Source organism: Juglans regia, chromosome 3, assembly GCF_001411555.2.
Source record: "Juglans regia cultivar Chandler chromosome 3, Walnut 2.0, whole genome shotgun sequence".
NCBI lineage: Eukaryota > Viridiplantae > Streptophyta > Magnoliopsida > Fagales > Juglandaceae > Juglans > Juglans regia.
The window spans coordinates 11,402,913-11,416,609 of NC_049903.1; the positions used below are offsets into that span (position 1 = coordinate 11,402,913).

The 13,697-nt window shown below is 36.5% G+C and overlaps 1 protein-coding gene across 1 annotated transcript; it reads left to right on the forward strand.

The window, feature by feature from the left end:
* Positions 1-348: 348 nt before the first annotated feature.
* On the forward strand, positions 349-11,315 carry LOC109011065 (DEAD-box ATP-dependent RNA helicase 1). The gene is made up of 10 exons (XM_018992108.2): positions 349-573; positions 1,156-1,337; positions 2,618-2,852; positions 3,024-3,278; positions 3,892-4,046; positions 4,792-4,969; positions 7,077-7,264; positions 7,714-7,918; positions 10,197-10,302; positions 10,755-11,315. The coding sequence occupies exons 2-10, from the start codon at positions 1,225-1,227 to the stop codon at positions 10,856-10,858; spliced, it is 1,539 nt and encodes a 512-aa protein (XP_018847653.1). The 5' UTR covers positions 349-573; positions 1,156-1,224; the 3' UTR covers positions 10,859-11,315.
* Positions 11,316-13,697: the final 2,382 nt, after the last annotated feature.

The window sequence follows — 13,697 nt, forward strand, 5'->3', positions numbered from 1 at the left end:
CGTAGCCCATCCATTGCCGATTAGTTCCTCTGCCTCCGTCTCGCTCTCGTTCTTGCGCTCTCCTCTCTCTCTCTCTCTCTCCAGATCGTCCCCCAGGGTCCTGCGCCGCACGGACTCCCATCGCACTCCACCTGGCCGTCCCTTCCTTTGCCACCAGTACGCCTCTCAGTTTTTCTCTCTTCTCTCTGCACGAAGCCGCAACCCGTAGCGGCACCACTGTCCTCCTCTTCACGACCACCGTTTCCAGCCACTAGGTCTCTACCCTGCAGTCGCCACCTTTCACGCCTCGCACTCTGTCCAGCCAGAACACGTTTCCGCATTTAACACGTCGTTACCCAGGGTCAGTAAGTCTCCTTCCACTTCTCCGTTCGTCTCTCTGTTTACTCTCTCCGTCCGTATTTCTCTCTCCCAAACTCGTGTCTCTCTGTCTCGAACGCTCTGTTTGTCCCCTCTGCGGGTACCGCCGTCGTGACCAGTGAAGGCCGCTGCATCACACGCACAGCTGCGCCGCACCACTACATTTTTGTTGCACTACCCCGTCACCAAATCCAGCCAGCCACCGCCGCAAGATTGGTAAGACGCTCTCTTTCTTTAACCATGCACATGTTAAAACAGTGGCTAACTTGTATTATGGAGTGACTAGACAGTTTTAGGAATCAATTTGATTGTGTTGCGGATTTGGTTAATGGTGTTGATTGATTGGTAGTAAGTTGAAGTATTGGAGTTCGGTTTTAAGTGTTTCCTGACATAGAGAATTTCGGCGTGAATGTCTCGGGTAGTCGGAAAGTTTGGGTTGATGCTTGTAGCACTGAGTAAATTGTAATCGGTTGAAGGAGTGGATTTGTGAGTTTTTAGAGAATATGTAGCAGTGTTGAGTTTTTAGAGACTATGTAGTAGTGTTGAGTTTACTTTCTTTGGAAGGAAAATCTTTTACCTATAAAAAAAAGTTTACTTTCTTTGGAAGGGTTTTTGAGGTATTTGATTTTGGAGGATTATTGTATCTAAGTTTTATATTTTGTGGATTTCAGGTTAAAAGGGTTTTGCTTTTCTTTTGTATACTTCCTGTGTACATGGGTTTCGCCTGTTACATTTGTTGAATAAAATTTTTTTTTACTTATAAAAAAAAAAAGGTTAAAAGGGTTCTGCTGGATACAGGGCGTGACAATTCAACAAAAACTTTCTAAAACCCTAGTGATAGGTTTGAAGAGGTTGAAGAGGTTTAGAATGGAGGAGCAAAAGCTGAGAAGCGTGCCTGTGCTGCCATGGATGCGTAGCCCTGTTGATTTTAGTCTCTTCGAGGAGTGCCCACTCGATCTCCTTCCTTTCCTCGATTCCAGGTACCTCTTTTTTATTTCATTTTCTTTTGCTACCCAATATTTATGTTATTTTTATTTGGCAAAAATGTATTTATTGTAAATTATAAATTCTCCTTTTTAAATTTTCGGTTCCCTTTTTTAGAGCAAGAATTTCAAAGTTGCGTGATGATTGTTTATGTTTCTTATTCGAGACTACTAGGTTTGATGCAAATTGTTGTATGTGCTTGAATTTATTATTATGGCGTTGTTGTGGTGTGAGCCTCCAAAATATTGTAATGTTATATAAGGGCTCACTGTTAGTTGATTTCTATAATTTTTTTTGATTGGCACTGGGTGTCTAGGAACAACGTCCCGACTAATCCCGAGAGTGCACAGGCTCTCAATAAGGAGTTTCCCGCAAGTACACATTGGGTAATTCAAAGGGAAAATCCCTCAGTCTGATGACCCCTAGAGATTTTTTGCACTCAAGGGGATTTGAACCATAGACCTGGGGGAGCATACACTCAAGCCCAATGCCTTTACCACTTGAGCCAATCCCTAGGGGTTTGATTTCTATAATTGGGGTGGTGAAAAATTTCTTTTATGGTGAAGGTGGACAAACCTAATCTTATAAAAAGATTAAATCAAGAAAAAATGGAATTGATGTGTAACTAAATTGCTACCAGCCTACCATTATTAACTTTGTGATGACTAACATACGCATTCCATTTCTTTAGGACTTCTATTTTTGGCCAGATGTTCTTGGTGAAATATAAGAACAAGAGGTTAATCTTATGGTCAAGGTAGTCGATTTCTTAACAAATCAGATACTGTCACTTGGTCAAGGGCAGAAATTTAATTATTGAAAACGAAATTGAATTTTAGAAAAGAGAATAGAAGTCATTAGTGGCTTATTTTTGACATTATGTGTTATAGTGATTTAAAGGTGGGAGTTTTGAATCAAAGAGGTTATTGAGGAATGGAAAAGCGAAGGGGGACGTTCTTTTAGTTTCTTTATTCTCTTTCCCTACTTCATGTGATTTCTCTTGAACTGTGCTCCTTCCCCAGACAGTGCAACAAAAAGAATAATTTCAATGAGTGATAATTGGAGAAGCAAAAATACATTTATCATGTGAGTAAGCACTTAGTCTTTCCTTGTCTCACCCAAACTAAAACCTGTAGACATACTCATAAGTCCCTACCGAGGAGTATCTGCTAAATTCCACATTTCCAATTTTTCATTGTTAATTTGTTCTTTATTCCCTTTCTTTTGTTTCCTTTCTTTTTGGTATTTAGTCTGTTGTTAATTTCTATCAAGTCAGGTTGAAGGTGCCTCTCCATAATATGGGCATATCTTCCCTCTTCCCAGTGCAAGTTGCAGTTTGGCAAGAGACAATTGGGCCAGGTGATTTTGAACGGGACCTCTGCATAAATTCTCCAACTGGAAGTGGGAAAACTTTAGCTTATGCTTTGCCAATAGTGCAAAAGCTATCGACTCGGGCTGTTAAATGTCTACGTGCTTTGGTGGTGTTGCCTACCCGTGACTTAGCAATTCAGGTTTAGTGCTTTCCTATGTTTGCATAATTTTTAAAATCCTTAATTCATCAGATTCTACGAATTACATGTTGGATCATTTGGGTGTTTCAAAACTCAACCCATTTTGCTTACTTTCACCTGCTGTTCAATCGATTCCTTCAAACAGGCCTCTCCTTTTTCTCTTTGATTCAGGTTAAAGAGGTTTTTTCTGCAATTGCACCAGCAGTGGGCTTGTCTGTTGGTTTGGCAGTTGGTCAATCTTCTATAGCGGATGAGATTTCTGAGCTTATCAAGAAGCCTAAGCTTGAGGCAGGCATCTGTTATGACCCCGAAGATTTTTCGCTTGAGCTACAAAGTTCCGTGGATATATTGGTGGCAACCCCTGGAAGGCTAATGGACCATATTAACTCCACTAAGGGCTTTACCCTTGAGCATCTGTGTTATCTTGTAAGTAGCATATTGTGCCACTTGCAATTTTACTGTTGTACTGCTAATGTATTTAATGTTTATATTATCTTTCTATTGACTGAAATTCTTTATGAGATTGTCATATTTACACAGTGGCCTCAGATTTTTATTTATTTATTTTTATTTTTATTTCTTTTATATGAGCTACCATATTTGCACACAGAAGTGTTGTTTTTTTTCCCTTGAGAGAACCAAGAAGTATTCATGTGGTTGAAAAATTGGAGATATTCAGAACTGATAATTAGCTTTAGCTTATAATGGTAATAAATTGTTTTGAATTCTGTCTGGATAAAATGTTTTGATTTCTGAATGAAGTTTAATTCACCTGAAATTGTGATATGTGAAGTTATATTGTACTTGTGCCCATTATTCCAATTATTAAAGAGTACTGTTCATCTTGGTGGTTAGTGGATTATCTACACATCTTATCAATCTAATTGGGCATAATTGGTGGTAGATGGCTCATCAGTTGGAAAATAAAAACTCTTTAATCAATTTATTTGTGGTTATTGGGGCTTCCAATAGGTTATACTTCTATTTTCAGTCATTTATTGTTTTCTAAAGCAAATGTTGAGGAGGTAAATTGTTTCAGGTGGTTGATGAAACTGACCGATTACTAAGGGAAGCATACCAATCCTGGCTACCTACCGTACTTCGATTGACTCGATCTAGTGATGAAAGTTTCTACCCTTGTGCTTCGAATTATCTTCCTCCTACATTCAATTCCTTAAAAACCATAAGGAGATTGTGAGTTCTCCGTGGATTTACCTCCCTTTTCTATATATTCAAGCGAACTACATTTTTGTCTTAGTGGAATGTGACATGCATGGTTTCAAGTGTTACACAATTAGGAAGGCCAACATGTGGCAACTTTGTTAGGAATACTATATCTTATTTATTACTGACACTGCATTAACATTTTCATTTTTTTTTCATTTTTTTTTTAAAAATTGTGGCCGCCCAATTGGATACTCTACTCAACCAAAGGTTTGATACCAACAAACAGGCTAAGAAGAAAAAACTCCGTATCCTTCGGTTGGCATTTTTTGCCAAGGCTCATTGCCATAAACTTTTACTATAGTTTTGTGTGCCTGGTCAACCAACTTCGTTGCCCCTAATACCTAGTGTTTTATTTGAAACTAATTATTAGATGAGGCAATCATCTCTACTGGGAATCCTTTTACCAATTACTACACCTAATGACTACTCTATGCTTCAACTCTTGCTCCCTATACTGATTCTTTTATGGGGACTCTCTTTGTTACATGATTACAATAAAATTCATTCCATTAATGAACAAAATTTGTTGAGCTATTATAGTACTTATTGGGCATTACTTTAATCCCTTTACATGTAAAAATACAATGAAGTATTCATTTTAAAGATTTATTTTGTCTCAACATTGCCCTTGGTAACATGTTTCAAAGATGAAAATGACGTGATATGATGTATTGAGCCTTACCTTTGAATGTTAATGCATTATTTGTTGCAGTGGTGTTGAGAGGGGGTTTAAGGGTAAACCTTCCCCCCGGCTCGTGAAGATGGTGCTATCTGCAACATTGACCCAAGATCCAAGCAAGCTTGCTCAGCTAGATCTGCATCACCCTTTATTTTTGACAACTGGGAAAAGGCGTTATCAGTTCCCAGAAAAATTAGAATCCTACAAATTGGTATGGCATCATAACTGTACTGATAGTGTTTGATTTTGTAACCATGATTCTTGGTCCGTTTCAAGCTCTAAATGGACATAATTAACAATCTCACACTTTCATTTAAATGTGGTTTTTAAATTGGAAATATTGTGCTTCCTGTGTGAAAGCAAAACTGATGTTTTATTTTCGATAGTTAATGGCTTACTTCGATGTCAATCTTGACCATAGGTAAGTTTTAGCATACTTTTGTTCTTGAAAATCTGTTTTGCTTATCTTCAACGGAAGTCTTACTTCTAATCTGGAAACAATCAGATGATAAAATCTCAGTTTTGGCCTCAATTCCTTATATATTTATCTTTGGAAGGGAGCAGTCTTGGATACATTTTCTAAACACAGACAAAATTGCTTGCAAGTAGCAGTTTTTTTGTACAAACTTGATGCTGTGATTTTAAGGAGGAAATTTTAGCAATGCCTTTTGTGCTGCGATTAAGTTTCCAATTTTGAAAGAAATCAAAGTCTGTCTCAGTTTTGTGCTGCATTGAAGAATGTCCATCATATAATCTCTTGTGGTGCTTATTAGAAAATTTGATCAATAGAGCACCCTTCCTAAGACATGATCACATGCATCATGAAAATTGAAATCTCATAAGCCAAACAATTTGTTTGATTTCAACTAGAATAAACATGGTATATACATTAGAAAACTCATGCAAAGTTTGTAGAAATAAGAATTTCAGCAAAATAGTAGGTAGCTCATTGCTGTTAAAGCTGTGGTTATTTCTCCCTCTTCATACTTTGCACTCAAGACAATGGGGGCTGTGTTACAGGTTAAATGTTTCCATACCCTTTTTGCCAGCAACAATACACATCAACTACCTTCCAAGGCATAAACCATTTAATCCTAATACTGTGAAGAGAAAAAACCAAAAGTATTTTGTAACTGCAAGTAGCAATTCCTACTTAGCTAGGACATTATTTGTACTGAACTTGGCTTTTGCCTATTCTTTTATTAATATACTTACAATTATCAAAAAAAAAAAAACTGCAAGTAGCAATTGATCAATAGGCTCGTGACTACACACCATGCCAATTCACAGCAATGAGGTTCCTTTAATGAAGTTATCTAGAGTAGTAAACTCTAGTTAGGTACTTCTCATGTATACTCCCTTTGTACTTGGGCTTTGCCTATTATAATGAATAAAATTTCTTGATTATCAATAAAAAAAAATGAAGTTATCTAGAGTATTTAAAAATAACGTTATCCAGTGTTAGAAACTTAGGATTCTGTGTACTTGGGCAAGGCCTATTTACTTGATTCAATAACATCTTATTATACTTATTTTTCCAAAAAAGAATTCTTTTCACTTCCACCATCCAGATGGAAAAAACCACCTTTCTAGGAACTTGACTACCCAGATACTTCATCAAGGGAATTTCATGCCACTAGGCATGCAATTGTAAGAGTGAAAATATAAGTATTAATTTCTGATTGTCTCTAATCAATGTTAAATGAGCACCCTGCTGCCCAAGTACTTAAGGGAATTGCATGGCACCAGGACCTCTTAATGCCCGATACTAAGAGTGAAAATTGTAGACCACTAGGCATTAGCTTCCAATGCAACATATCAAAACCTCTCTTCTTCAGCATGCATGAATAAAGCAATCTTGTGAGTAGAAGATGATGGTGAGCAGGACAGAGTCTTTCTATCTTGTTGCAGGCAAGTACTAACTTTAATGGCATGCTTAAAATATAGGTATTAATTTCTTATTGTCTCTAATCAATGTTTAATGCGCACCCCGCTGCCCAAGTACTTAAGGGAATTGCATGGCACCAGGACCTCTTAATGCCCAATAGTAAGAGTGAAATTGTTGACCTGTAGGCATCAGCTTTTAATGTAACATAGCTAAGCCTTCGATCTTCAGCATATTAGAATACAGTATTAGAATACGGGAACCTTGTGAGTAGAAGATGATGAGCAGGATAGAAAGATATAGATATTAATTGGTGGTACATACCAATTTCATGGCACGTTCAAAATATAGGTATTAATTTCCGGTAAATGCTTCTAGTTGATGTTTAATGGGTGCCCCATCCCCCCCTCATTTTTAGTACTCCTGTTTACAGGTTTGTGAATCAAAACTCAAACCGATGTATTTGGTTGCCCTTCTGCAAAATATAGGAGAAGAGAAGTCCATTGTTTTCACATCATCTGTAGAATCAACTCATCGTCTATGCACCTTACTAAATTTTTTTGGCGATCTACAAATTAAGATCAAGGAGTATTCGGGCCTTCAACGTCAATCAGTAAGAAGGTAAATCTGGTTTTATTTTATTATTTAATGACTTTCATGGTAAACTTCTTAGCCATATCTTCCTGGGTAAAAAGACAAAAACTGTGTATGATAGCTGCTAATAAACATAAAAGCATGTGGCACAAAAGAAGGGCATGCAGTTATTATTGATTGCAAATTGTCCGGAAAACAGGAACTTGACATTTACTAATTCTCTTACTTGCTTTAATTTAGTTGGATCATTACCTTAGTAGTTTTCATTGTCTTCTACATATTTTGGTCGCCACATTCAATAGCCTATAACTGAAGGACAACAGACTAGGTGAAGAACATCCATTAGCATTTTATTTGAGTCTCTTGATGTAATCTCACCTTGGTGTTCTTGTTTCCTAGTTGATGACTCTAATTTGATGTATTGCAGTTTGTGAGTTTTGTGTAAACTATAATGAAATTGAGATATTGTACTGCAGCAAGACATTGAAGGCATTCCGGGAAGGGGAGATACAAGTGCTTGTTTCCTCTGATGCAATGACACGTGGAATGGATGTTGAAGGCGTTAGAAATGTCATTAATTATGACATTCCGGCATACATAAAGACATATGTTCATCGGGCTGGTCGAACTGCAAGAGCAGGCCAGAGTGGGCGTTGCTTCACATTGCTGCGTGAGGATGAGGTATTTTGTTCTCTTGATTGCCTCCCAGACTGGGGCATGTTTTATGGTAACAAGGCGAAAGGTTCAGAATCTGTCACCAAGAACTCATACATAACAGACATACATACACATTATTTTGGTGTTCCTAACTCTTTTGAAGTCCAAGGCTGTAAGTCATCTGGGCCAGTGTCAACACTAGTTTCTTGAAGTCTCTTGTTCATATCTCTCATCACAAGGGACTGATGAATAATGTTTACCTTGGCTGTTAGATTGGCTTATAGATTGAACCCTTAGCTCAATCTCATGCTGGCTTGATCTTAATCTACTTGTTTTGAACCAAGCCCAGCTTGTTAAACTTGATAAATTTATACTGACCTGGCACATTGAATGTCAGTTTATCCAAAAATGGGTACACTTTGTCTTACAACCTGATTCAAGGTGTAAGCTCTGTGCAGGCCAACTAAATTGTGGCTCATCTCCATCAGCCCATGTACCCTACTAAGATTCTATGCCGAGAGGGTGCTAGTGGGTCATTTGGGTCAACAGCCTCAACGCTGGGTCCTTGATGATTTGATTTTATTATTCAAGACATCTTTTTGGCTTATCATGCATATTATTGGGATAATTTTAGGCTTAATTAGTGTTTAGGTTGGTGTACTAAAGCAGCTAGTGGAGCTTATGGGGTTAGTTTGTGGAAATTTATTAGAAAAGGATGGGATTCCTTTCTCCAATAATTTCAGATTGAAGGTGGGAGATGGAAAGAGGATTCTCTTTTGGCATGATCCGTGGTGTGGGGATACTGTTTTCAAGCTGGAATTTCCTACCCTTTTCAGAATTGCTAGGGATTATAATGCAACTATTTATGATTCTTACTGCAGTAGTAACAACAAGGTTGAATGGAATATCATTTTTACAAGGGATGTTAATGACTGGGAAGTGGATGAAGTTAAGACTCTGCTGGTTAAACTCTATAGTTCAAAGTTGGTGCTTGAAAGAGAGGATAGCATGGTGTGGATTCCTGCTGGAAATGCTAAGTTTTCAGTCTCTACTTATTACAGAATTTTGTCAAGCCTTAGTAGTTGTGTTTTTCCTTGGAAAAGTATTTGGAAAGTGAAAGTTCTCTCTAAGGTTGTTTTTTCTCTGTTGGGCAGCATCTTTGGGTAAAGTATTGACTACTGATAATCTTAGAAGGAGAGGTCTGTTTATTGCTGATTGGTGTGTTATGTGTAAAATGGACGGAGAATCAGTAAATCACCTTTTTCTTCACTGCGAAGTGACAAGATTCTTGTGGAATGAGGTTTTGAGTTGGACAGGATTACATTGGGTAATGCCTAGAGAAGTGGTGGATCTGTTGGTAGGGTGGAGGGGTTTGAAGGGCTGTAAGAAGGCGGCGAGAGTTTGGAAGATGATTCCTCCCTGTCTTATGTGGTGCATTCAGCTTGAAAGAAATGAGAGATTTTTCGAAGATAAAGAACGCTCATTGGGAGAGCTTAGGGATTTGTTCTTGAGTACTTTGAGTTCTTGGGTTAAAGCTTTTGTAATGGAAGATAATTTTCTGCATTTGTTTTAGTTTTCTGGTGTTAGTTTCTTTTCGTTTTTGGAAGTTGTAGGTGTTTCCTTCCTGTGTACTTGGGCTTATGCCTATTTCTTTGAATAAAATTATTACTTATAAAAAAAAAAAATTAGTGTTTGGGTATGGACCATTTTTTATACCAATTTTTTTAAAATTTTTTTATTGGGATAATATTCTTCAATTTTAGCACAGACAAAAAGGAACGAAAGAAGGACAAATGGAAAGATGAAAGAAAAGAGATGAATTGCAAAAAAAAAAAGGCTTAAATGCCATTCTTGTGAATCTTTGTTTTCCTAGAAAGAAGAAAAGTGGAGAATAAGGGGGGGGGGGGGGGGGGGGGGGCTGGGTTGGTTTAAGAGATGGAAACAAAAGTACAATGGCGTTTATGTTGCATCAGATGGGCCTTGAGAGTTTTGGGTGTGTTTGATGCCATTCTGTTCCCTAATAGATTGCACTGTATGACACGTGTAGCATTGATATAGGCTTTGAGATGATGCTGTTCTCTTTTGTATACATCCTGTGTATTTGGGCCATGCCTATTTGATTCAATAAAATATCATTTCACTTACAGAAAAAAAAAAGTAATTATAGCTGCTGCATATCTAAATGTCCTGATAAAAATTGGATATCAGCCTGTAACAGTTAGAAGACGGATTTTGTGTTTGTGCAGCATGTGATCCATCTATGGTTTTGCAAATTGCATACTCATTTATTCCCTTGTTTCAGGTTAGGCGTTTGAAGAAGATGTTACAAAAAGCTGATAATAAATATTGTCCTGCTTACTCTATCCCTTCCAGTTCAATTGAGTCGCTTCACGGAATTTACACATCTGGTAATTCTTTACCTTCTCTTTGCCTAGTGCTAAACTTGAAGCAGATCAATAGATCACCGACACTTGGAGTCACTCATATGTGCTATTAATTTCAGTGGGGATATCTTCAAGATTGGACAAGACAATTAATTAAATATTGATTGGTGATGTTAATAATTCTATTTACTCTATGGTTTGCTTCAAGGATTTCTTTTTGTTTTGAAAGATTTATAGACGCCTAGGGATTAATTAGACCACATCCAATATTATGTTTCTTTACCCCTTCATCTGTGTGAACTCATTTTCCAATGAAAGAGATATTTCTGGTGAGATCCTGTTGAAGGGTTGGTTGCATCTTTAATAATAAAAGTGCTTTAACTTCATCGAAGTAGAATATGGCATAAATGCTTGCTAGTAATAAACTTCTGCATTTATGCTAATAATAAACTTCACCATTCTTTTTAATGTGCCAGCACTGGAGAAACTAAAGGAGACGGTTGAATTAGAAACATCCAGGAAGCGCAAGATTGGTTTCAAGTCTTCTAGAGAACGTGAAGGAAACAAAACAAACCATTGAAAGGAATAATAGCTTGTGATCCTCCAACCTTGAAGCTCTGCCACAGCAGATCCCTTTTTGGTGTTGAATGGGAAGAGAATGTCACTCTGCTGAAAGAGTACTCGAGGTTTTGTGAGATCCATGAACGAGAAATGTTTTTCAAGCATTGAAAATTTCAATGGTGTAGTAGAAAATATGCGGTATACACAATTTGGTAGCATGACTCTTTTTTTACCACATTTTGTAATATATAGGTCCTAATTAATATTTGGCTCTGGTGGGAAGATATCTACCCCCATTGGCTCCCAATCATTTTGTTGTTCCTTTGGAAAAGCAATTAATCCGATATAGTTTGCATGGTAACCCTTCAAATTTTCAGATTGCAGGCTGCCTATACTCCGATGTATACATGTGGTTTTTGATAGATAATATGTTTCTGTGTTGATTCATATTTGTTTTAGGTCAAGATTGGCATTTGAAACCATGCCTTGTATCTTCTAATCTTTTGGAGTATATATTTTCTTAGTCGAGTCAGATCCGCTTTGCAGGTTAATCTCTCGTTTTTTGTGACCTTATACAGCTAGGTTTGGATTTAGAAACACTCTCAATTCATCTCATCCCATCTCATTCTATTTCATCATTATAACTTTTATAAATTTTCACATAAAATAAATGAAACAATTCATCTTTTTCAAATCTTGATATTAAAAAATAAAATTTTATTTAATTTTTAATTTTCATCTCAATTTATCTCATCTCACTATTTAAATTTAACCTTAAAACCTCCAAGAAGTGGGGTCGGTATTCTCATTGGCTTGGCCAAAATCAAACATAGCTAAAATTTGGATAATATGTATTAAAAAAACTCTATTGGATTGGGCATTGTTAAAATAATTTAGATTTTAGTTATACTCATTCACCATATATGGAAGATTACAGTAATTTCAACAAATATTAAAACAATAGTTTCTCATGTACAGCTTTACGTAGGTATTGGAAGTACAGACATGGTAGTTTCTTGGAGGTGTTTATGTAGGTGCAAATTTCTTATTGACATGAACATGAATATGTTGCTAGATATTTAGTTAGTAATTAAGAAATTTATATAGAATTTTAGATGAGTTTAATTAAATATTTTTGACTATTAGCATTAAATGACTTTTGTTTTTTTTTTTAAATATTAATTTAATTAGAATATAATTATTATTAACATTTAATTGGTAGAACTACAAAATGTGATAAAAATATATTAAATAAAAAAATTATTAAATTAATAATATTATATTATTATATAGAGAGTAAATAGATAATCTAATGTGAGGATTAAATTTAAATGGAATAAGTAAATATAAATTCATGTGATATTAGTTAAATTTTATAGATGTATTTGGCCAAGCTAACGAGGATGCTTTTAGGTTGTAGCTTTAGCGTTCATGTTCATGCATTCTTGAACCCTTTAGATGACTAATAAGTTCATGCAACCTTTACTATATCGTAGTGGAACAACACATGCAATATTTAGTTATAGAGTTAAAGTTATTTTGCTATAACTCTTTTTGCAACCCTGTTCCAAATGGAGGGTAGTTATGTAAAATTTGAATTAAATAAATATGAATTTGAATGAAATAATTATATGAATATTATTCTTATTACTTATAATATGTTAGTAACATGCACAGCATTTTGAGGTTAATAGGAATTAATTTCTACAAGTTCTAAGGTTCAAGTAGCAAATGTTAAACCATAAACATGAATGTTGGATTTATTTACTGATAGAGAGAAGATCTATATATGCACAGCGCAGATTACAACATAACACTCATTCCATTCCCGCCATCCATTACAACATAGGCCCTCCACAGTCTCAACAAGTCTTGGTCTTCAAACCAATTCTCCAGGACTTCTTTAGTTAAAAGAAAAGGGGAAGAAAATAGGTGAAAAAAAGGCTCCAGCTTCCGTAGGCTGCATACAAGGCCTACGAAGCTTTCGATTTTATTTATTCTCAGCCTTCTTGCTCTCAGTGTTCAAAGAGTGAAAAAGATCTCTGAACCCCTATCAGAATGGACTTACAATCAGCAACAGCAACATGACCAACTGCTGAAGAACAAGCAGTGGTGGAAATTGATGAAAAGGAAGAAGAATAACAAGTTGGAGATGCAGCACGAGAAGTGTTAGCGCAAGCATCTCTTTCTTCTTCATTTATCGTATCCAACATCTTGGATGCTCTTTGCCTGATGACACTAATATACTGCGGGGGTGCAACCTCTGAGACAAACCTTGCGATGCGTGAATTCGCCATTGTTTTCTTCTAATTACTAGTCTAGTGATGCAATAAAGAGCAAAGGATGGAAATGGAGGGTGGTGTTTGAATCCAAAAGGAAAGGAAAGGAAAGAAAGAAAGGGCATGTAAAAAGGATCGAGTAGGCTTTGTTGTTGTGGATGAGGATGAACACAAGGTATGCGATGGGATTTATAAAGCATGAGAAAAGACATCAATCCAAAAGAAGTTTCAAAATCATATTTGAACAGTTAGTGCCGCCTCTTGCTTTTGGTATTAATGGCGAAAAGCATGATGCTTCCAAGACATGATCTCCAGTGGATAACCTTTGAGTGGAAACAAATGTGGGCATGTGTCAAAGTATGGATGGAAAATGTCTCATCTCTAAGAATGAGTCCTACTGGGATCGATAGTCCCCAAATTTGCACTTTTCTTCGCTAAACCGGTGCATCCTGTTGTGGTGCCACGTTTCATCAATACTATGGCTTGATTTTGACTTGAACATGATCGTAACAATCTAATTCGCTCTTCCGAGCAGACTGGTCTATTTGGTCGGTTGAAATTTAGTTTTTAATTGGGACA

What these genes read in the sequence shown, in the direction of transcription:
- LOC109011065 (XM_018992108.2), top strand. Translation starts at nt 1,225, where the DNA reads ATGGAGGAGCAAAAGCTGAGAAGCGTGCCTGTGCTGCCATGGATGCGT. An exon ending in CTTCCTTTCCTCGATTCCAG is followed by an intron (nt 1,338 to 2,617) that starts GTACCTCTTTTT and finishes CTATCAAGTCAG; the next exon opens with GTTGAAGGTGCCTCTCCATA. An exon ending in CCCGTGACTTAGCAATTCAG is followed by an intron (nt 2,853 to 3,023) that starts GTTTAGTGCTTT and finishes TCTTTGATTCAG; the next exon opens with GTTAAAGAGGTTTTTTCTGC.